General features: G+C 47.5%; 1 protein-coding gene and 1 long non-coding RNA gene across 2 annotated transcripts; both read left to right on the forward strand.

The window, feature by feature from the left end:
• The first annotated feature begins 810 nt into the window (after window positions 1–810).
• Window positions 811–24401, forward strand: LOC144179856 (signal peptide peptidase-like 2B). The gene is made up of 6 exons (XM_077708282.1): window positions 811–917; window positions 8895–8942; window positions 19221–19374; window positions 21968–22045; window positions 23638–23792; window positions 24375–24401. Exons 3-6 carry the CDS (start codon window positions 19236–19238, stop codon window positions 24399–24401), a joined length of 399 nt encoding a protein of 132 aa, XP_077564408.1. The 5' UTR covers window positions 811–917; window positions 8895–8942; window positions 19221–19235.
• LOC144180449 (uncharacterized) lies at window positions 3067–5901 on the forward strand. Its single transcript, XR_013324420.1, has 2 exons — window positions 3067–3184; window positions 5782–5901. It is a non-coding gene; the product is annotated as an uncharacterized LOC144180449 (long non-coding RNA).
• Window positions 24402–24799: the final 398 nt, after the last annotated feature.

Below are 24799 nucleotides of genomic sequence, written 5' to 3' on the forward strand. Positions count from 1 at the left end.
AAGGTAAAATAGTCTAACTACGAGCAAGGTAACTACGAGTGTCGGTAATTAATTTGAGTGTCTCCTTGGGAGTAAGAATGCCCAGGATTCCACGGTGAAGCTGTGCACCCTTTTTAGCTACCAACTCATGCTTTTAGATGGTTAAACTTCCGGCGGGACAAATCCTTGATATGAATGTTTTTTTTTTCTTCATACCCTACGGGTCTCTTGGGAGGTGAAATGCGGGTTGGCAACTACGCGATGTCACAATGCGCACGTACTAAGGTTTGTTTCGACGCAATTTAGCTTCTTCTAAGAGGTTTCATCTCTCACACAGCACAAAGTGCCAATGCTTTTTTTTTTTTTTCTAAAACAGAGGTAGGCGGTGTTTTTTTAGTTCTATGCTCTACGCGAGATATTCTTCCCATAAAAATATAATGTAAAATGCTATTACATGGTTATACGAGAGCTTCTTCTCTTGGCGAAGGAGGGAGGGAGGAAGGGGTCTTCTGAAGTTGAAGTTGAGCCACCCTCTGCACTGCCACCGCCTGAAGGCGACACTACGCCTTCAGGCGCCTTGGTGACGCTCATGACGAAGTGCAAATTTGGTATGCCTGCGCGACTGAATCATATCTTCCCAAAGGATCCTAAAAACACTTTATATTTGTGTGGTATGTTAATGCAAAGCTTATGCATTGAGTGTCTCTGTGGGCCGAAGTGTTCCAAGAAGCATGTTTAGCCCTTTAACGCATGCGCACCGCAAACGTATGCGCACAGTAACACGCGCACTCAAAGAAAAGGAAACGTACAGTAAACGTTCCACAATCTCGACAGAGTTTACACGGCCTTCTTTTTCTTGGCAGATCATCACCCTGCTTCTCACGATTCTGTTCTTCTATGACATATTCTTCGTATTCCTCACGCCTTACGTCCTCCCGGTATGTCCTTCCCATGCTTGCTCCCATTAGTGCATGAGTATACCACGAAAATGGAATCAAACTTCGCGCGTGATATCGGGCATGGTAATGGCTGTTTTTTCAAATTTAGCACTGGGGACGAGGTGATATAAACAAACGTCATGTACACAAGAATAAGCTAAACAAACGCCATATGCACAAGAATAAAGAATACACAAGAATAAGAATAAGCATATATCTGAACAGTACTTGTAGCCTACGCCAAGTTAAGATCGCATACGTCACTGATCACCGGTGCTGTATATAAAGCGCTGGACACATGTACGACTAGTGCACGCGATTCGCATGCGACTGATCGTTACGATTGATCGTTAGGACCCGTTTTGGCGTCGATCGCTGGTCGGAGGCGGAGCGGCTAAAAGGAGGAAAGAAATCCTTGGGTCACGTGATCAAAACGTGACGTCACTGGGCTTGTTTTTGAGCGCCTAGGGACAACGCCGAAGTAGGCGCAGCATTTCCCTGGGTCCATCCCGAGTGAACGATTTGCGCTGTCAGTACCCAGCGTGTCAGTTTGTGTTGATTGCTATCAAATGAAGCTGCAAATGCGTGAATATACCGTGAATGCTAATATTGGTGCGATATTCCTATCCGATCAGGTGTCTTTCTTACCTACATACTACTACCACATTTCAAGAGACTTGCAGCCTGAGCTCAGCGTAGATCAGCCATGGCGTTCTCTGCTGTCACAGACGCGGAAGAGCGGAAAAGAGGGCATCTATGCACTCATTTTCCCAGCAAGGTCAGTAACGTTATTATTTTATGTTTGTTGTAGTTTTTGTGTTTATACTACTGTACTGTGTATTCTTGTTTGCATGGCCGCCTCGGCCTCCTAGCTGTCATTCTCGTTCCCGATAGTATTGTGACAATTGATGTTTAATCTTGAATTCAAATTTAGCGTGCGCTGCATACTTGGACGAGGAAGAGACAATGGAAAAAGACAAACCAGACGTTGTCGCACAAACCAACACCTGCATCGTGTAGCCAACGTGCCTGTGGTTTGTCTTTTCCCAGTCCTTGTTTCTTCAAGTATGCAGCACACGCTAAATTCAAATTACGATGCTATGTCCCCACACACTCCGGCCGCAGTTTCAGGCGTTCCACTGTTGTTCCTTTTGTGTAGGAGCCCATAACATTGCTCAAGTTTGAACGAACCGGTGGCGTGTACTCCCCGAAGCGCTGTCCTGGATCTGTGAGGTGCAGTGCCTCGAACGTAAGTATGCATGTGTTTAATAGCGTTAATCTCGCGAGTATGTCGTGTGCACGCATCAGAGTTCTAGCTCTTCGGGCAGTTAAGTTGCGTTGCGGGAGATGAATGGAAAATGTCGCTTCTGTACAGAGAACGTAAGAATATCGCGGCCAAAGGGAAAAACAAAAGCGTGAAATCGTGAGCCAAAAAAGACGGAAGAGGGAGAGAGAAAGGATAGACCAAATGACAGCGGCAGAATCAGATCGTCCAAGGGGCAGTGAAGGTTAAGTGGCATTTTGGGCCCTTTATGAGGAGGCACCAGGAGCAACTGTCAGTAAAGTGTACATTGAAGGTGAATGGAAGAAGCTGCATATGGGACAAATAGGATGTGGCAGGGCATAAAGCCACTGAAAATTTGAAAGCACACAAATAACGCGTACAGGCAGGAGGGACACACCACAGCCTCGTCAAACAAAGGGTGGCACCCACACTTTTTATCATGTGCAGGAAGATTTGCACCCGTTGATTTCGTTACCGTAAACAAGTGCTCTCCGAGATGGACGCTTAGACGGCGTCCTGTCTGGCCCACATACACGGACTTACATGACAACGGAATTCTGTAAACCATGCCAATCGTACAATGAACTAAAGGCTGCGCAAAGTTAACACTGCACTCGTTTCTCCCTTTACTTGAATAATCCTTGTTATTAACAATGCGGCAGAGATTGCCCACTTCTGCTTTTGCAGAAAACAACACAGGACAATGCGCTGTATGTGTGTTCTTTTTCTTGTAGTCGGTTGTCCTGTGTGGTCTTATTCCACGTCGCCATCTTTTACGCATTTTGTTTTTCAAAGATGTATTATTAGCATACCCAACTTTCAGTTGTGCTGACACAGCATTTAATCCTGTTCCTGCAGCATCTTCATAGGAGGGCTTCCAGTGGAAAAAAAGAAGTGCTTGGACTTGGCCCCTATGATGTTGGTGCAGGGCCTGGAGAGCAAGGCTTGGTCTACATCCTTTCTGGGTACCCATGGAAAGCAGGTGAATGCCTCCACAAGTGGGTCGTTTTGTGGTACACTCAAAATTAGCCGCAGACAGACTGTGTCTGCTCGCAGACCACCCTGGTAGTATGACAATCAAATATGTAGCTGTGTCCTAGTTACTGACGGGAAGACTTAACAAAAAATCAACTGCCCATCTGTTGAAACGACAAAAATGGGGGATGTGAAGCTTTCCGAAACCAAGTCCAACACCAAATTAACCAGCCCAGTACTGAACACCTGTTTCTTATTGGGACGGTCTGATGCGCTGCAGTTATGCTCTCTAGAGCTTTACTGATGCAGGCAATCCATGACCTTCCGTAGTGTACAACCATTGTCGTTAGATGGAGGTGTACATTTCCTGTGTAATTTTCCACTTCTATGCAAATCCGGATTGCTTCGACTGTGCTGGAATGACGCAGTGGGATAGATGTCAGCTTCATAACATGAGGGACCCAGGTTCAATTCAGATCACGGGAAGCGTTTTAATGTTTTTTCGCTTCACCCACGATCGTCATCATTAGAAAAAGTTGCATTTTGGGTGGACTACAGACACATCAGCGAGAGGCTGGAGGCTTCACTTTAGTAAATGAAACTGTACCAAGTACAGTATGTGCGTGAAGCTTAAGCATTGTACATGAGCCAAGCCAGGGAGGAGTAGTTATAGGTTAAATCCTTGTAAAGAAAGTTCACAAAAAGTTCAATGTGAATCACTGAGCTTGCAAACTTGTCAAATCTAAACTTGACACTTTATTGTACCAGTCTTTCATGCTCAGCTGAGGAATGGTGGACAGATGGGGGCAACAACTGGCAGAAAGGGTCATTAGCTTGCAGTTCATTTGTCTATGTAAATATTCTAAAAAAGTACTGGTATGAAATTTTCGTGTTACATTTTTCCCATTTCTATGGGTGCCTACCAGCCCAGGAATCATAGAATGGAACATTAGATAGTCAACCTCAGGATATATAATTATTTTGAGCCTTGTTTATTCGTGTCAGTTTTGGCTTGGACAGAACGAACACCAAGGCGGCCGCCATGAGATAATGGCACTCTTGATGTCGCTGTTCTCATTGCATCATGGTCAGACTAGATGCGTGCCCTAGAGTGGCCCAAGCTGGCCATGGCCGCACGCGTCTGGGCCGCACGATATCAGTCCCAAAACTGTGACATGATTCACAAGGCAGTGCAGCGTGCACCATCAGCAGCCAGTGTGTTGGCTAAGTCACTGGAGCCCTAATGTCGGCAGTTTGGGGCGAACTGCACGGCGAGGCACTCCACGTATCTTGCTTATGCCAGTGTCGAAAGGGTATTCATTCGGAGCTTTCTTGTGCATGCAAATATTAAAATTGATTTAAAATATGTTATACTGAATGGTTGCTACTAAAATCTGCAGCTACAAAGGAAACTTTTTGCATAGTTATCTCAGCTTTGATATTTCAAGTACTCCTTTTAAGTAGAGCCTAATCATGCTATGAACGTTTAATAGTGGTGCTACTCCTTTAAGGTATTCTTTACTTGTTTTAAGCTGACTTGTTTTTAGTTTGGAGTTAAGAGAGACCGTAACATTCTGGCCACCCAGCCGCCCATTTCTGGCCATTAGTATTTCTGAGTTGTTCTTCAAAACAGTTTTTGCTCGGCACTTCTCTGAAATGTCGAGGACACCTAACTGAACTTAGTCGTGATTAATGCATTATCGTGCAAAGGTGAAGCAATCTCCACCCTTGCACTCACCTGGTAGAGCATCATCCTTACATCACAAAAAGGCTTTGTTTTGCCAAATCTTTGCCACTTCATACCACTATAGAATTTGCTGCCAACATAGGGGTGCTCTCCAGCTGAATCAGCCTTAGGTGTCACAGGAGTGAGAGTAAGAACTTTAAAATAATGTTAGAAATAAGCACAATGCAATAGCTTTCTATTTTGTAACTGTTAACAGGTCGACCAACCTCATTGCGACTGTAGGATGTGACTTGTTCGTAGAAGGGCAAAATCAGAAAAACAGAGACGAGCAAGTAAGTCATTGTTGTACAACAGCTTCTGCGACACCTAAGTTAAGCTGTCTGCAATTTACGTGCAAATAAAATTGTTTTCAAGATGTTTACAGTTTTTTTGCCTGGTTCAAAGAGACTGGTATACAAAATTTTGAAGAAAGCTGGAGTTGGCCGTGTTTTTATTTGTATTAAGAAATGTGTGGAAATGTGCCATTTTATTATTTATTTTATAAATTTTCTAACTGCTACAGGAACGTTAATTTGTAGATGTATCACCATGTATTTGGTGTTCTATGTTTATTTATTCAAGATACCCTTATAGCCCCACGGACATTAATGAGGGGTGTGGTACCTGAGCAGATTAAACGAAGAATAATAACATAAGAGAATTCTGCCACGTGCGTACAAGAAAAAAAATGAAGGAAAAAAGATACAGCAGAAACGTCAGTGTCCACACGCATACTAAAAACATACACGCAAGCAACACAATAATAGTGTACTGTGTTTAAGCTGTTTGTTCATTTGAATTGTGAATGGGAGGCTCCTAAGGAAATATATGTAGTGCTTGACCAGTTTTCAAAATGCTATTTCTTTTTTACTTTTCAGTGACAGGGGTCTCAACAAGCATCTGGATGCACCTACAATGTTTGTGCTGAGCACCTCTGATATGTCGTCTTCTATGGCCGTGAAACTGGGAATAAATAAAACTAAAAACTGTCTCCTTCATTTGGTATATTCCTTTTACATTGTTCAGGAACGTGGAAATAACATGGAGGACAATACCCAAGCACTTGCACGTCATCGTCCCCTGGTCACTTATTGGTATTTATGCTGCAGTTTAAACGAACTGGCAGGTAGCCAACATTCACAACCAATTCAAGTAGTACCTCTCAAGCTGAAAAGTTATAAGACATTTGTCCGAGGAACATGTTAAAGGTCTTCACAAGAAGACATTATTAAAGATTGAGATGCTACACTGCAGGTTCTCTTACAACAGCAGGTTCTCAAGATTTTGCATATTTTAATACTGGCCTTCACATCTGCTCTTGAAGCCTGTAAGTTGGAAGCAATCTAATGCTTGCTTTACATCGGTTACTACAAAGGGCTAGTGTCATAGCAATCAAGGATCCTGCAATAACACAATTTTGTTAAGACTTAGATCCACTAAATAAGCTACGCTACCATCTATTGCCAATAAATATGCATTTTGGAATGACCACATCTGGAAACTGACTAGAAGGGTCAGTATCTCATCCTACCTTTCTTTTTAGTTTAAATGTGGCACACTGCACAAGTAAAACTGCTATTGCGATAACTGTTCGCCCGGGTACACGCGCGGTTGTAGTAAATCTCGCAGCCGTGAACGGAATTTCTCTTTGATTTTCTCATCGTTCTTGAAAGAAGCAGAAACTTAAACGCAGAGGTAATTAAGTGTCGGAGAAATATTGAAGAAGACGTCCTCCAAATCTGATTATTGGTTGGCGCGGGCCAGCAGTAATATATTAGGGCCACACAGAGGAGAAAGAAATTTTGAAGTTTTTTAAGAATAAAGGAACCAGCGCAGGACAAACTCGGGGTAACACCATGGACACGGTCAGGCAGGCACGCTCCGCATTAAAAAAAATCGTTCAGCAAGACACCCGTAAATTGAAGTAATTACAAAAGGAAGCGTCAGTTCCAGCCGTTTCTTGTGTCGTCTGCTGCTAGACACTGGCCATCGCTTTCTCTCAGCTACTTACAGGGAATTCCATAGGAGGCGACGCGCGAAGCCACATCAAGCCTGCTCGCTGCAACAACAAATTCCCTAAATGTCCCTAACATTTGTCCCCAACTGACAGTGGTTTCAGGAGCCAATCAAAACGTGGAATAATTTCCTCCTTTTAGCCTCATGCGGTCGGAGGAGGCTCACGACGTGCGTCTGGCAAGCCAGATGCAGTCGTGCCATCGTTGCAATCGTCGTGAGGCCACAGCCAATGAGAGCCCGCTGAGCCCCAACACCCCGCAACCGGCGTGCGTTGCTCTGGTCGGCTCGGGTGTTGGAAACTCTAGGCTTAGCATCCTGGCGGATATTTGATTGCCGCTATCTGTCTAACTGCGAATGACAATCCGTAACACAACTTTTCACCACACTATCATCCCTTTTCTCGCATAAGCTACTTCTTTTTAGCGATCAGATTGATTCAGAAGAGCAGCGACAAGCGCGGTTGCTACCGTGGTCTGCGCCGGTTCGAGCCGCTGAGTGTGCCGAGCTGGCAGGCGCGACCGGCGTGTGCGCGGACTGTTTCCGAAGGCAGAAAACACTTCGCGATTGCCTGCTTTATCAATTTCTTGCGAACAAACGCGCGGAATCTACAAATTCAGCTCAGCGATCGTCGTAGTTGAACATCTGCGTAGCCTGTTTCGATGCTTCCGCGCAGGTATTGCCATCTCTCGACCGGTCGGCGCACCGCCCGCCGCGCGCCGCGGGGGCCGGTCAGCGTATACGCTTGCATCGCGGCAGATATCTGATCGCCGCTTTTAAAATAAGCCCTGATAACAATCCCAAGCACAATTTTTCACCACACTAACACCTACTTTCTCGCATGTGGAACTTCATTTTAACGACCAGATTGATTCAGAAGAGCAGCGACAAGCGGTTGCTACCGTGGTCTGCGCCGGTTCGAGCCGCTGAGTGTCCGAGCTGGCAGGCGCGGCCGGCGTGTGCGCGAACTGTTTCCGAAGGCAGGAAACGCTTCACGATTGCCTGCTTTATCCATTTTTTGCGATTAAACGCGCGGAATCTACAAATTCAGCTCAGCGATAGTCGTAGTTGACCATGGAGCAAAAACGGTGGGCGGAGCGACGCCGACGACGCATCGCATGCACGCATCGGGTCATGTGTCTCAAATTCACGCGTACGACTACTCGTGGTGACAGTCGTGACGATCAGTCGCATGCGAATCGCGTGTACCGATCGTACATGTGTCCAGCGCTTAAACTGTGCGGCTTTGCACGAAACCTACGGCAAAGTCTTGCGACACCGTGTTGTCGTAAGGATGGTCGTGGCGCTTGTCACAACGCTGCTTATAACGAGGTACAGAAGAAGGCACTGTGGGGTTTAAAAATGGCGGCTTGAACTTTGTGTGTATGGACACAGAAGTTATCGGCTGCGACCGAAGACCGAAATAGCCGCAATCGTTCTTGTTGAGGTTTCTTTAGTTGTGTCTCCTCGCGCGCAATGACCATGCAGGAATGGCAATTTACGCCCCTGTAAACCACTTCACAAAAAATACCTTTGCCCACAACTAGGGGAAGTTCATCAAAATAAAGCTAGATTTTCATTTCTAAACTGTGACGGCAATAGGACTTTTTTTGACGGGCACTCCAATTTTTGGTAATCGGAGAACCTTGCCTCAAGTAGTTCTTTCATTTCGAAAATCGCTGTCCTGTACTGACGAAAAGTACTTCAGTTTACTACTTGTATTCCGGGTTACAGTGAAAACATAGAAGCTGTTATTATTTTTCTTACTCTGGGAATGTCGTTTGTACGAGCATTCATTGCAGTGTTTGGCGAAAATAAAGGAAAAAATATTAGTTGTGAATATAATTGATGAGGCGAGTCGGCTTGATAGAGGGGTACAAAAGAGCGCTCGAGTTGAACCTTCTTTTTTCCGCTAACCATTTCTGAACCAAACGTAATTTATGCTGAATGTGGAACTCAAGATACCATGTTCTTACAGAGCCGCACGGACTATGATGCGTCCGCGAGCCTCTTCAACTGGACGGGGGTAAGCCATTGCCAATCAAAGCACCAAGCCACTTGGCTGTACTCGCGGTTCGGTCCTTCCGAATGATAGCAACATTACATTGCTTATTACGACTTTGGTTCGTCTAACTGCAACAGGCTAACCGCCATCCTATATTAACAGCGAAGCTCTTTAGCAAATCGTTGAAGTTTGGTGTAGGCAGTTAAAAATACCAAGAAAATACTCAGGGCACGTGAGCGCCTGCCTAACAGCGACCGTCTGGCAGTTAAAAAATTTCACCATTTTCCCGTAGGGGAACCCTGAGTAGTATGCGAAGCAGTAATGGGGTCGACTCAAGTTCCCATTAGTTTTCAGTTTGATCACGGCGTTGAGGGAGGAGAATGAGGGGAGCGGAGCGCGCGCGCGCGTCATTTATACCGCGGAGCTACAGTGGTGCCCCCAGCGGAGTATGCAGCGGCTACCGTCGCGTCTCTAACCTAGGGTGCCTCGATGCGCGCCCGCTCCGCTGAGGGTGGCGCCACTCTTTGAAAGGGTCGCCGCCGCCAAGACCGGTTCTCGGGAGGTGCCGCCGCCATTTTCTTGCATCCCGCCCCCGCCGACTCCCGTGCTAGGCGCGCGAAAAGCGGCGCTCTTCACAAAGTCTCTTTGCAGAACGCCTGGGTGCTGCGTTCCCCAGTGTTCTAACAGCTCTAAAAATTTCTCGAGGACGTTTTCGTTTCTTAGAGACCCAAAAAAGCGGCTTCTAAGTTATGTGGACGGTGAAGATCAAGCGGGACAAGTGGCAGCCGACGAACCACTTCTGCATATGCAGTGTAAGTACAGTGGTGATCTCGCTTAGGATGAAGACGGGTGCGCATGGCCGCCGGTACTATCAGAGCAGCCTACCGTGGGATGCGTGAAGCCGCACGCATGCGCTGTGCGTGTAGAGCGAGGCTATACTTCTAGCGCGCGCATCGCGTCATATCGGAGCGTCTGAACGTCGTCTGCTAACTTCATCTTGCTTGAAGCGGTGGAGAAATCGGGCGCTGTAAAAATAAGTGGAAACTTGAAACCGAAAGAAAACTGTTTCTTAGTGAGCGGTTAACCGTTCATTAGCTTGAATGCAATGCAATTGGTTCGTCACATCGCAAGTTCGCAACTCGCCAGCATGCTTCAATGAGACTCCATAAAAAGATGTCGTTAATTGAAACAGCAGTTTATTTGTTTTAAGTAATTGCCGCTGAAACCAAAGGAACCCATGCACACAATGTTTGTCAGAAATAAATTGAGAGCTTAAAGCTAGGGCACTACAACCCCGATTCAATTTACGGTGGAAAAGATACTTTGTGGTTTTTATTAGGCATGTTCGTACAAGGTTTGATGATTCGGTGTTCAAAGCGAGGCACCATTAGCAGATGACGCACAGCATATCAGAAGATGATCAGACGCTCCGATGACGCAATCCGCGCGTTCAAAGCAAATTACGGCTCGGCACGCACAGCGCATGCGCGATGCTTCGCGCGGCCGACGGTAGGCTGCTCTGATGGTACCGGCGCGCACGCGCCACGTTCACCCTAAGCGAGATCACCACTGTACCCGGCTTATCAGCAGTGCCAAATCCATTTGGGGCTATTGTCAGCTTGTCTGTGTGGCTTTCTAGATACCAGACGTACGGTTTTATGCGTTTATGTTGGAGGTTTCATCATGCTTTTGCGGCCTTTTTATATTTGATTGATACAAACGGACGGGCCGATATGAAACGTGTGGCGCTTTGCATCTTCAGTTATTTCATTTTGTATCATGAAATAAGGCGCTCGTTGTAAGAAGGTGTGCGACCTTTCTCAGTCCCGAAGCGTCATCCCGGCGCATCACGCTTACTTCACCAAAAGTAAAGCTGTAGACTGGGCTAGTTGGTAATTCATAGGGATCAAATGTAGCGCAATAGACCCTTTGCAAAATGGCCAAATCGTTGGCGGAAAAGCAGCAAGCCACTCTGGCAACACTGTGCACCCGCTGCGCCGCCATTAGAAAGGAAGCGAAAAGGCTGTGAGCACAGAGTTTCTATGGAGTAGCTACCGTCACGTAATTGCATACACATCGTGGGGCAACAGACTCGTGAAGCCGTGGGCGAAAACGTGCAACCGCAACGGCGTTGCTACGACCTGCTTCCTTTCTAATGGCGTCGTCGCGTTCACCACCAGTGTTGCCACCGCTGAATTCTCAGTGTTGTCCGCCTTTTTGCAAAGGGTCTATAGAAACACACGGGATGCACCATACCTTCGCTAATCAACTCAAAATAGAGAACTCTTTATCAAAAAACCGTACTCTTCTGTTCATCTACCCTAGAAAAGGAATGAATATCGAAAGTAAAGCCAAATCAAGCCCACACTGTTAGCGAGACCAGCTCTATCAAGGCGCGTCACGCAGCAAACGCGCGCCCCGCGGCCAGCGGATGCAAGAAAATGGCGGTCGCGCTAGCAGACGACGCGGTTGTCCTCACCCTCAGCGGAGCGGGCGCGCATCGAGGCACCCTACTCTAACCCTAAGCTGCTTCGCATTATCGCGCGCGGAGCCGCAGGCGTTGCCATTCGTTGCGCAATCCCGGAGAGGAGAGGAGTGCCGTAGAGGAAAGGAGGAATGCCTCGTATACTACTCAGGATTCCCCTAAGGGAAGATGACGACAGTGGTTGAACGCGAAGCTATCTCGTGATGGATTCGTTGGTTGGCCAATCCCTAGGGGCGTCCTGCCACAATCATCATCAGCAGTGGCTGGCCAGGCATGCGCAGTGGCGGTGTGGTACTCAGGGTTCCCCTACCGGAAGATGACGACGGTGGTTGAAAGCGAAGCTATCTCGTGATGGATTCTTTGGTTGGCCAATCCCTAGGGGCATCCTGCCACAATCATCATCAGCGGTGCCTTGTCAGGCATGCGCAGTGGGTATGCGGACGTCGGACAACGACAAGGGAGGGAGGGACACAGCACTGAGCATGAGATGCTTCGCATCTAAAAAGCAAGAAAATGCTGAGCGCTCATGTCTGCGTCGCTCGCGGCGACCGCCCTGCGTCCTCGGCGCACGTTTGTCAAGCCAAGCATACCCGCTTAGGGAAACAGGCCAAGCTTGGCCAAAAAAAAAAAAAAAAACTCCAGCGTTCGCCGTAAGTGGCAACACTTGCTAGCACGAGAAAGACGCGTCATAGTGTACGCCCCTCGAAGGTGAAGTCCAATGATTATCACTTGCAAAATAAATGAGGGAACCTCACACTTATAGCAGCAATGATGGAGTAAAGGTCCTTGCGGCAGCGAAGAAGTAAATGGTCTGCACTCGTGACTTAAACCTTCGTGATGGTCGTGAAGGTTGCATACACCTTCGACACCTTCCAGTCTTTCACGTTAGTGTGAGATTCCTATTTTACCCACATTTGCAGCCCGGATACTCCATAACTCCAACAACCAGTTAAGCAAATGTTTCTCTTGGCGTGTTCTCATTGGGTCCAGCCGCCCCCGCACACTGACTGGCGCACACAGTGCGAAACGCGTAAGGTTACATCGTCGCTCTAAGATGATGGCGCCTTTTGAAGCTATCTAAACCTTTGGGGAGGTCTTTAACAGCAGCGCTGTTTTTAAGTTTTTTGTTCCTCCGTCGAGCGCTACCCGAAAACTCAGCCCAGCCGAGCGCACGTGAGCATGCGGCTCGTGAGGAGCGCCCACCGTCGTGTAGTCGTGGGCGGTGGCTGGCGCCACTCCAGGAGCTCGCAAAAAAATACCACGAAAAAATACCGATGGCACGTGAGCGTGCGGCTCGTGAGGAGCCCCCGGCTTCGTCCAGCTCGATCTTCGAGAGCACAATGCCCAGCGTTCGTGGCGTGATCTCTCGCGTGCTGTTCAACTGCCGGTTCACTTGCGTTCGCGCGGAAAGTGAGGAGCAAAGACGCCGAATTAATGCGTCGATGCGAGATAGTTGGTACTTCATCATGGGAACAGATTAAGCGCCAGGCACAACTGGGGGAAGTAAAACAGACAGGAAAGGGGCGCACTAACAACTGAGCTTTATTCGTTCCGAAAGCGATTATAAAGGCACGAAAAACACCATGTGACACTAGTTGCACCACGTGTGGAAACGATTACAGCTGCCGCACTCGCCTAACTAATCCTTCCCATGAGAAAGACTCCGAGCACGCGCTACAGACGCCGAGTTCACAAAGTTTATTTCCGCGGGTTCTACAGCGTGCTAGCGCGGTCCTTTTGGGAGAGATGTGAAGGCCTGCGGACAAAAAATGACCCGGGCCTGCAAGTCAAGGAGAACTTTGAGCGGCAAGTTCGGAAATCCACGTGAGGTGCAAGTCTCCGACGCGGGGAGAGGGGCCGCCTGCTCTGGTGTTTCTCCAGTGTAGCACTACTAGTGCAAGATGCACCATTTTTTCCCCAATTATCTGGGGACGAGAATTGTTAAACAAAATCATACTGTCATGTTTATTGTGACGAAGAATACGGGCAGGGTGGCTATAGGGTGGAGCATCGCAGGGTCTGCGATTGGTGGTGGTGGTGATTTTTTTTTTCTTCCCTCCTTTGTTAATAAATCACCACCACCACCAATCGCAGACCCTGCGGGCTCTGCTGCTCAGGTGCGAGGTAGCTCTGAGGTGTGCGCGCAGCCGGCTCTTCTGGCTGTGCGCACAGCCTGTACAGTCGACACGAGCATGATCTCGTCTGCGCAGTAATGTATTTACGGGCTCCATCTGTTGTGCTGCCGGTCTGTGCCACTTCGCAACTGTTGGCCTGGCGGTTACCATTTTCTCGTGGTTACCCTTCCTTCATTGATTGATTGATTGATTGATTGATTGATTGATTGATTGATTGATTGATTGATTGATTGATTGATTGATTGATTGATTGATTGATTGATTGATTGATTGATTGATTGATTGATTGATTGTGGAGTTTAACGCGCCGACGCTACACAAGTGATGAGGCGGGCCGTAGTGGAGGACTTATGAAAAATTTCCACCACTAAGGGGCCTCTAACGCTCGCCGATTGATCTCGAAAACCAGGAGTTTTTGCTTTTCGCCTCCATCAGAAAAGCGGCCACCGCGGCCGGAAATCAAACCCGCGTCTTTGGTCTAAGCAGCACAAGTAGTTGCTCTTCTCCAACAAGAAGAAATAAATAAATACATAAATAAAAATAAAGAATTAAAAATACATAAAATAAATAAATAAATAAATAAATAAATAAATAAATAAATATAAAAATAATATATAAATAAATAAATAAATCGGCCTCGTTAAGCCCATGTCCGCCTTTACGGTGAAACTTTGTTCTCGTCTTTGATGCGAATTCCTGATAAGAACAACAGTTCATGATCCCTGCGTGCGTGCGTGCGAGCCTGTCTGTGTTCGTGTGTGTGTGTGTGTGTGTGTGTGTGTGTGTGTGTGTGTGTGTGTGTGTGTGTGTGTGTGTGTGTGTGTGTGTGTGTGTGTGTGTGTGTGTGTGTGTGTGTGTGTGTGTGTGTGTGTCTGTGTGTCTGTGTGTGTATCGGTGCAGGTGGTGCGTGCGCGCATCCGTGCGTGCGTGCGTGTGAGTGTGAGTGTGAGTGTGTGTGTGTGTGTGCGTGTGCGTGTGCGTGCGTGCGTGCGTGCGTGCGCGCGCGCGTGTGCACGTGTGCACGCGTGCGTGTGCGTGCGTTTTCGTGTGCGTGCGCGTGTGTGTGTGCGTGTGCGTCTACGTGTGTATGCGCGTGTGTGCGTGTGTGTGCGTGCGTGCGTGCGTGCGTGTGCGCGCGCGCGTGGTTGTCACACGCGCGAAACTGCGCGCGATAGGGCCCATGCCAACTTTCACCGCGAAACAGCCGTTAGTCTGCGTTGTAACAAAGAGGTCGCACACAAATATATGGAGCTCAGCGCTGCCCAGTTAACTTTACAGCGAAGCCGTTAAAAAACCAATAAAAAATAAAGCCGTTTTACTCAATGTTAAATCTGTCGGAAGCGCAGAGCAGTGATTCGCCATAACGGGTGGTGGCGCCATTATCTGCTCACGGCTACTACCCATCGCGCTCTTCGCCGCCCTGTCTCATTTCTCTCTTGATGAATAAGCACTTCAAATTTCCCGGATTCGCAGTGCTCGCGCTCACCCTGCCTGAAACTGCGCCAGCGGGACTTCTGTTCTTTTTGTGCTTGCTTTTACTTCGTATGCTGGAGCTGTTTTGAGCCATTTCGAACGCGTTTTTTTTTTTTTTTTTTTGCGTGGATGGAGCCTTTGTGCGGCATTTCGAACGCGCCATTTTTTTATTGTGCGGCTGGAGCCTTTGTACCCTATTTCGACCGCGCCATTTCTTTCTTCGGAGGCCGATGTTTTCGCTTACTGTCGTAAAAGCCAACTCAATGGGCGTTCCTAACTAAATAAACGCATGGTACGTCTGCAGGTTTTTAACACAAATTTTGCCTGAAATGTACCTGCAGTTTTATTTCCGCCAAACAACGGGGAGGCGTATGACAAGCGCCAGCGGCTCACGAGATTCAAACGGTTATGATTATTTAAATCATCTGGTTTTCGAAGCTTCATCGTGACCCCCTGACGACGGTACACCGGGCTCTACTTAGGTCCGTTATCTCCCTGCGCGGCCTGATTCCGGCAGTCGCGTCACATCGACCCTTAGCGAGCTACGACGACACGGCGAGCCCATACAGTGCTCTGCACTTAAAAGTGTTACGCTAAATACGAAAATAAAGGGGTGTATGCCCCAACGGGTGTACGAAAGACAACGCGTTTGCTTGTGGCTCAGCTTTATATTTAATTAATCTGCTTAAGAACTACACTTTCGTTCTAGAAGTGAAACTTAGGGCTGTATGATTCACAGTGGCTTTGTGAGGACGGATTGACTACGAGCGACGCTTTGTTCTTACTTCTCCTTAAAACTGCTACGGATCCATACTACCCCGGAGCTCAAACTTCCCATGCTGATGTAGTCGCTTCAGTAGCCCAAGGCCAGATAATTTCTTTCGGTACAGTTTTGAAGAAAACGCTAATTACGGCGGCCGTTTTCTGTAAACGTATTCCCCTATAACAAGCCCGTGTATGGACAACACGCGGGAATTCTGATTTATTAAAAACTACGTGGTCAATTAACTACAAGTAAATAACTTACGGCGCAAATATGGTGTTTTTTGTGGCCAATTGAACGGTCTTTTACGGCATACACATTGTATTGTGAGCTACAGACCATTAGCGAGGAAGTTTGATGTGCCCCATTGGCGTATTTTGCTGACGAGCCACGACGCGAGGAAATCCTGAAAAGTGGGAGCCATTTACAGTTCGCGCAATCCTTCCGCAACGACAGCGGGATGTCGGAAAGGACGTCAATAAGTTCACAGTAATCGATCAAGTTACTCAATACGGTCACGTGGTTTACCCGTTATCCTGAGTTCGTTACGTCGCTTCGCGGAAGTCGACAAGAAAAATATGCACAAATTCGGAGCACTGTCTACGAATGCGTAGCATTCATATGCCGCCTGTCTCGAGCGTGAGTTCTGTAGAGCCCCTTTTTTTTTTTCGTTTTTCAAAATCCTATTCGCCCAATTATCTTCATTTAGCGATTACAGGTGTTACTTGCGCCATAGCTGCAGTTTTCTAAAGAAAGGGCGTAACACGGTTCTCCATTTTCTGTATTTTTCATGTTTCTTTTTTTTTCAAAATTTTGTTCCGCCAATTACCCCCATTTACGCTACTATAACGATTACAGGTGGAACTTCCGCGAAATATGCACTATTTTGGAAAATAAGGGAATTACAGGGCTTCACATTTTCCGCATTTCTTTACATTTTTTTAGTTTCTGAAAATGATGTCCGACCAACAATCTCCATTTACGCCATTATGACCCTTACAGCTGGAACTTCTGCGATATCTCCATTTTTGTGAAAATGCGGTGTGTTGCACAGTCGGCCATTTTCTGTATTTTCTTTTTTTTTGTATAGTTTTGTTTTAACACGAAAGTGTTTTATGCCGGGGTACACAAACCTCACCGGCGTCATATCCGTCACGGAAATAACGTCACCAGAACAAGTTCCATTTGCGCAGCGGTGCTAGGTTTCGAGCCCACGGTCGCTCTGGCCGCAACGGGAGGTGGAAACGCTCTACCCATAGAGTTCCATACTAATATATACTAGAGGGAAATCTGGCGCTGCATTCGCGGGCCGCCGTGGGCGGCGCCATTGCAGCTAGCGACGTTCCTCGCCTCCTTGGCTTGGTTAGCCACATGGCTTCTTTTTCGTCTTGGAGCCAAAAGGGGTAACATTGTTTTTTTGTTCATCTGGCATGAAGCTTCTAAATAATCCCTGACGAATAAATCTTTCTGGAGCTTTAATTTTATAATAATAAAGCAAATTCTATTATTCTGCTATGTATACAGTATAATTGTTGCATTTTTGCAGCCAAAGCCAACTTTTGAGCTTGTTCATGAGCCATGCCAAGGAAAAGTGGAACGTGCCTGCCCGGAACATGACGGCACGCTCGCTGAAGCGCGGCTCCCCTAGACGGTGGCGCCAGATTTCCCTCTAGTGTATATTAGTATGAAACTCTATGGCTCTACCAGACTGAGCCATGAAATCATGCCCGGGTAACTGTGCAAACGCGCCTTATGTCCATCCCTCTAATTTGTTTATTCAGGTGGTGCTGTGGTCTAGCAGAGGTGAAGTAGTGCATCATGAGCGACGATAGCTGGCGACGATAGTTGGCGCCTCTATAGGGCAGTGTGTATCAAGCAGCGGAATCGGCTGTGTTTACCCGTCCACCGCCTATGTGGAACGCCGCGCTCAGCTTGTGGAACGCCACCGCCGCGCTACACAAGCTGAGCTTGTCGCAACGCAAGCGTCTGGCGTACACGCCCCGGAGCAGGACCAATGTGGTCGCACCATCGCCGAAGCGATCCGCCAGGTCACTCGCGAAGCACACCCACAAGGCTGCTGCCGACCTGCAAATCATGTTCCTTTCGCTGTAGCGTACTGTGACTTTACCAGACGATTCGCTGACAACCCGTTCGGTTTCGTTCGCACGGTTTGCGAGGGCCTGGGGTTTCAATCGGATTAACCCAATGCTCCGGCGCGTGTACTCCAGTGTCTGATGTCGATGATGTGTCTAACGGTGCGATCGACGAAATATAAATCGCGATGTACAAGTTCATATCGATACGTCTACTAATGATCTAAGCGGACAGTGAAGATAATTTTTAGAACAAAGTGTTCTTAACGTTCTGTGTTTGTTATGTTTCTTTTATTACTTGTAGAGTTTTCTGATTTTTCGTTTGAAACAACGAAACTTTTCTTGGGAAAAAAAGACCGCTGATAGTTTTGCCCGTTCCCGGGCGCTGGTCGCTGATGTAGATCTGTCTTCTCTTCCCCATTATCCCATCCTTTTCCTGCCCCAACCACCTTTCTACCACTACCTCAACTCATATTTCTACCCCCTCCCCTTCCTTTTCTTTCCCTGCGACACATACGTGGTGCAGGCTGGGAAGCTCTTTCCCCTCTCGCACTCACCCACACAATAAACACTCAAATGCTCCTGTGAAGGCACATTTCACTGCCGTGTTTTACCGATTTCTATGACAGAAGGATCAAAGACATTTTTTTTTTAATTTTGTTCAACCAATTTTCTTCATTTACGCGTTGTTTAACTATTACAAGTTCAACTCCCGCGAAGTCTGCATCTTTATGGATGTGCAGGGCGTTACATGATTCGCCATTTTCCGTAACTTTTTTTTATATTTTCCATACTGTTTTAGTTTTTCAAAATTTTGTTCAACCATTTATTTCCATTTACTCTATTATAGCGATTACTTGTGGAACTTCCACGAAATCTGCATTATTGTGGAAATGCAGGCCGTTACACGGTTCGCCATTTTCCGTATTTTTTTTGTTTTTCTTATTTTTTTGTTTTTAAAAATTTCGTTCGACCAATTATCGCCATTTACGCTATTATAACGATTACTGGTGGAACTTCCAGGATACCTGCATTTTTGGGGAAATCCAGGGAGTTACACCTTACTAGCTGTGGGGGGGGGGGGGGGGGGTTGTATTCGGCGAAGAATGCTACGCATTAAACCTGTTGCCACATGCCATGCGAAAATCGTTTACAGTAGAAAGACGATAGCAATGCTTCGCATTACTTCTCGGCTGAACGATGGCATATGATTCAACACGCATATGCTCAGCTAGGCCCAATGAAGGATTACCCTTAGCGAACCCGCCAGTGAGTGCGGTTCAACGGCTGGTGTATTTACAACTGCCATAGGTGCACGAGCACAACCTCGTTACTCCTTGGTGTGCGCAGAAAGGCGAGAGCATCATGGTCGAGGTGGCTACTGCTGGCGGATCGAAGGAGCAGATGCCGATGGTGGTGCGTGTCCCGCGGTTCGGAAATTCCATCCTTGCCGCGTGCCACCACGATTACTCGCTACTCGGATTCGGCGACATCCTTATCCCAGGTGAGAACGACCGGCAAATGGTGGTGTGGTTTGGACTCGGGGGAGAGCGTACTTTTGATGCCTAGCAGCAGGGCGAGTCCGTGCATCCACAGGGGACTAAAAGGTTGACAAATGTCACAAACATAGTGATCAACTGACGAGCGAGTTAGTAACATAGTCATTATTTAAAACAATAAATAAATAGATCTGTCGCTGCTGCTGAAGTGGCTATAGAGTATACAAGCAGAGAGACAGAGAGAGGGAGAGAGAGAATAACTTTATTTCCGACGAGGCTGAGTCCTAGCGAGTGTCCCTCAGGTGAGGGAGGCGCGCAAGGTTCTCCTGAGCCCTAGTGGCGGTCAGGAGCTGTAGCTCGGGCGAGGAGCTCCCGGTCACCACCAGCCAGGTAGTGGGAGGGTTGGGTAAACGGAGCGGGTGTAAAGAGGGGCATTCCCAAATGGCGTGTGGCGTGGTAACTCAAATTCTCCCTCTATGATTCCATCGTCTGGTCACTTCCTGACGAGACACTGATCTCTCATTCCTGCATCCTTGGCAGACAAATTGATCCCAAAGCAACTTTGGCTGTCATTCCAAACCTGGATGCGTGCGCTTCTATTTAACGGATCGCCTTAATATGTCTAACGCATGTTTTGAGATGTAGGGAAAGATTACTCGCACAGCATTCTATGAAATCTATGAAATATTCAAGGCAGGTTCTAAATCGATGTTAAAATTAAGGGGGGGGGGGGGGGGCGATAGTACCGTTTGGTGCACCACGTTCTAAGCAACCCTCGCCTCATGACTTCTAATACAGCCGCAAAATTCAATGATAAGTATTCATTTGAAGGGACTGTCGTGGACATTAGATAACAAGTACCGAACCATGTAAAACGGCGACTGTCATCTAGGTACTGGTATTCGTGTAATAAAAGCATGTTCAAGGTGAAAGCTTTAAGAACAACATTATGTAAATAAAGTTTTTTTTTTTTCGTACGCTACACAGAATAGCTTCGGCTGCAAAGCATAAACAAAGCATTTTTGTTCGTATAGGAACACGCCCCTACTGAGTCGGTTCAAAGTGCGCTATTACCCCTCAAGCACGTCGCTCGCGGAGGAAGCAGAACTAGTTAGCCTAGTGCGCCCAGTGCATACGACAAATGGGCGTGAAGGCAAGTGATGCGTAGAACAGGCAAAACACAGTTATGAAGTTACCTGATTCTAAGTCGCAGCGTGAAGCATCGCCCGTAAGTCGGTCGAAATACAGTCAAACACGGTTATTGCGAACTGCAATATGCGCCACGATCAGTTCGATATATACAATACTTCGATATAGCCAAACCCGCCTACAACGAGTTTTGTTACGAGTTTGCAATGCGCGAGACCCCCTCACCCCCACCCCCCTCCTTCTGACATCCTCGCATGCAGAAACGAACACCATTGGTAGGATAGGAGTAACTTTATTAAATGCCGGCATTAAGTATGTCGTTACCATGCACAAAACTATCTATTTATGGCAAGCAATAAAGCTACTTTCCGCTGTAACTACCTACTTTCCCAAAAAGCGGTGATTCTTGTTTTCACTTTCGTTGTGGCGGCGTCAACTAGCAGAGCATTCTCTACATAAGGCATCATTTGCATCAGTTGCAGTCCGTGTCCTTTCATATTATTGGTGGAGCACATTGACTACAGAAAGCGCTTCACTAAGCATCGGACGTCTGTCACTCGCGACATCATCCGCCTCTTCGGGGCCTCCAGCAGCGCCAGCCGCCATGACATCGGTGACGGTGTCGGCGTCCGAGGGTCTCACAGTGAAGGCAACGTCGTCGTCGACACGCAAGCAGTCCTCTAAGGGCACTCCTTTCAGCACAACACCGGGAACGTTGGCGAGCTCTTCTCACAGTTCATCGATGCTTGCCGGACTCGCTGACTGGGAGGGTTTAATCGTCAGTCAGGCGCGTCGGAAACAGTTACGGAAAGTGCTGGGAGTCACGTCGCACCATTGGAGGCTCAACATTTCCATCGCAGCCAATCAACATCTCATTCGCCTCTCCTAGACCATGCATTTTGGCGGCAATTCTGTGCGCGCCGAGTTCGATATATCAGATGTGAACTTTGATATAATGAATATGTTTCGCGTGTATTTTCGTAACTGATCTTTTTTTGTTCGATATATAGCATAATTCGCTCTACCCGGGTTCGTTATAATCGGGTTTGACTGTATGTTGCGCAAAAGACGAAAGCGAAGACAGAGACGGGAACACAACAACATAGCAGTAACCATTTCCTTAAAAAGTATCGCCAGGCTTTCGCCTTCAATGAACGCAGGTAGTCTGAAGTTTCCAGAGCAATGTTTCTTGCTTCAGGGGTCAAGTAGACGTGGGGTGGCTGAAAGAAACGTAGGGAGAAATACTAGCGTGATGAGGTCAACGGTGGCTTGAAGATGCGATGGTTGAATAAAAAAGCCGTGATTCCACTCAGGTGACTTAAATACTGATTAACAGAAACAGTGGTTGATATAAGTAGAGGCAGCACTACTGAAAAGTGACTGTGGTGCTTTGTGGGAGTACTGGGGAACTCCCGCCTTGAGTAGTTCATCCTGCACTTTTTCACGCAGGTTTCCTGGTCGCATATCTGAGAGGCTTCGATCTGATTATCGTCGATGGCTGCTTCTACTTCCCGATAGTAGTGATATGTGAGTATGCATGTGTTCATAGCAGAGCGGAGCGCAAGAGGAAAAAAACTTTCCCAAGTGCTTCAAGTCTTCATCTTCAAATGCTAGGAACTATCACAGTGGGATCAGGGAATTATGAATTACCAAAAAAGTAAAAGAAAAAGCCGCTGAAGGAAGGAAACAGCACGCAAAAGCAACTAACGTATGCACTTGCAACCCAGCGGGTGTATGTACCGCTACTTAAGGGTCAGCAAAACGTGACTTTAATTTTTTTTCATATTCCAGTTTTAATTCTTTGATTTGTGGGACAAAAATACAGAAAAAAGGAGAAGTGAGCTACCTGAATTTAGATGCAAGTTACCCATGTTTTTTTTTTTTTTTTTTTTTTCAGAAACATACTTAAATGATCAAAACTTCATGGCTATCGGGATGGAATTCAGGATGAGCGAGTAAAGTAGGCTTGAGAGAAATTGCCATTTTATTGAACGAAAATGGACCTCATGAAAGGCAGAAATATTGAAAATCAATGAAAAAACCTGCAGTTCTTTTGCATTGAAAAAAACAGAACAAGAAACACGAAATTACGGGTTCTGGTCGAATGTGAAGCCCAACAACGGACTTCTCCCAAGTTCGGGCCCCTCGCAAGGGTAAACGCCGCTTTCCAGGCGTGGATTCCCCTCTTCAAGAGTCCGCACTCAACCAGGGACGCTTGCACCCATGAAAGAAACCGGTGGGCGCCCGGTGGTACCACGACTCGAACCCAGTACCTCCCGCATACGAGGCGAGTGCTGTACCTCTGAGCCATCACTGCGGTCAAAGTTACGACCCCTTCCACTGGGGCATTTTCCCGAGAAAGTCGGGTAACTTCCCAAGCACGAGGTCCCCGGGGCTTGTACCAATTTTACTGGTTGGTTGCCAGCAGTACCGAAATACCTCCCACATTCTCGTACCTCATGGTACAAACCGAGGTGGTGGAATGGTTTCCAGTACACTGGATCCCCCGTACGGAGGGTGCCTGCCCCAATTTTTATTCTGGTGTGTGACCAGCGGCTCCAGATGAGCCTACCACGTCTGCCACAGTGGTGGTGGGTGTCAAAGCCCTTCATCTCCTGCCGAGACAGGGGGCGCTTGTACCCTTTGAACTAATGGGTGCCTAGCAATCCCATACCCCGCCCGAAGGGGTTCGAGGGACCTACCACATGGCCCCCCATGGCTGCTTGTGGTCAAGCTCCCAGCGCTTGTTCCACCGTCGAGACAAGCTACGGTGCGGGGACGCTTGTACCCTTTTTTAAAGAAACCGGTAGGTCTCCGGCGGCCCAGGATTCGAACCTGGTACCTCCAGCTTACGATACGAGTGTTTTACCCCTCGACCATCGCCCTCGGTTTTTTTTTTTTTTTTGACGGACAAGTTGTTAAGCATGAACATTGCCACCGGACTTGGACGTTTAGATTTGGCTGTGGGCATAAATTACTTTTGCGCAGCATCTGTTTCACTTTGGCCGGCTCGCTGAAACGAGTGACAGTGAGACCAAACTTTTGCCGTTCAAGTAGCCCAAGAAAGACTATCGTTTCGCCCCGCTGAGCTCTTTCTGCGCGTTGCCGCCGCGCCGCAGTCTACGGCCTAGGGCTGCTGACGACGTTCGTGGTGCTGCACGTGACGCGCCTGGGCCAGCCGGCCCTTCTGTACCTCGTGCCGTTCACCATGCTGCCCACGGTAGGACTGGCCTACTTTCGGGGCGAACTGGCCCTCCTTTGGCACGGAATGCAGGCAAGACACGCACGGCAGACTGCCGGCTCTTATGCACTGCTCCTTCACGAGTTGCTGTTTTAAAGGGGCCATGCAAACAAGACACAAATTTGGTTCATTCGAAAGATTGCCTCATGAGATCCATACTGGGCCCACTTTTAACGTAAACTTCGCTCAAATGAGCTACATAATTAGGGAAAAAAATCACACATTTCCACGCCGTGAACGATGCCGATGGTGCGAAGCACTGGGACGCTATTGCCTGTGTGATGAGCGCCATCGTCCATGCTTGTTGATTCACTCTGAGTTTTAAATGATTTTGAGGTGCAGTAAATGCACTGTAAATGACAAGCTCCTCGTGAAAGACAATTCGCGCTCCAATACTTCGCACCCTCGGCATCGTTGACAGCGTTGTGATTTTATTGGCCCGAGTTGGGCTGAAATGACACGAATTATCGCGCAAAAAAATGCAATAATGAATGTACAAACCTGTGTGCAGTGTATGTATACAGTGTTTTATTGACGGTATTGGTGTTACGTTGTGACGAGTTCCGGGTTGCGTTTCCCCTTCACGACCACTGCCTTATGATCGGCAAATTGCAGAGACGGTGGTTCTTCGAGCGGGGCTAGATTGCAGTTGGCAAAGACGAGGTCTATGCATGTTCCCCTGATGGTCGTCGGTTGTTTCCGGAACGCCCTTATATTAGCATTGCACCGCAGCGCCCTCTCGTGTAGCTCACTGTAGTCACTGTAGTTTCAAGTGTAATTGCAACTGCTCTTTTTCGCGAAATATCGTTGGCAGTTTATGGTTTTTGCTTTGTTTTTGCGCCTTGTACCCTTTGAAATTCGCGCTCTTTGCTACTGCAGTTTGCGGCGCTCTCCCCAGATAGCGCGCGGATGGTGGTACTACAGTGTGCGCCGCTCTCGATAGATGGCTTACAATGCTGTGCGCGCGGACAAGTCCAGACGACGGCATGGACATTGTGAGGTCCTAAAGTGCTTCGCACTCAAAAGGGAATGGCCATGCG

Source organism: Haemaphysalis longicornis, unplaced genomic scaffold (assembly GCF_048455015.1).
Source record: "Haemaphysalis longicornis isolate Haplotype H1 unplaced genomic scaffold, Haemaphysalis longicornis Haplotype H1 scaffold_4, whole genome shotgun sequence".
Lineage (NCBI taxonomy): Eukaryota > Metazoa > Arthropoda > Arachnida > Ixodida > Ixodidae > Haemaphysalis > Haemaphysalis longicornis.

Coding starts and splice junctions, on each gene's coding strand:
- LOC144179856 (XM_077708282.1), top strand. CDS start 19,236: ATGGTCGAGGTGGCTACTGCTGGCGGATCGAAGGAGCAGATGCCGATG. Junction 19,375..21,967: donor CGGCGACATCCTTATCCCAG/GTGAGAACGACC, acceptor TTTTTCACGCAG/GTTTCCTGGTCGCATATCTG. Junction 22,046..23,637: donor CTTCCCGATAGTAGTGATAT/GTGAGTATGCAT, acceptor GCCGCGCCGCAG/TCTACGGCCTAGGGCTGCTG.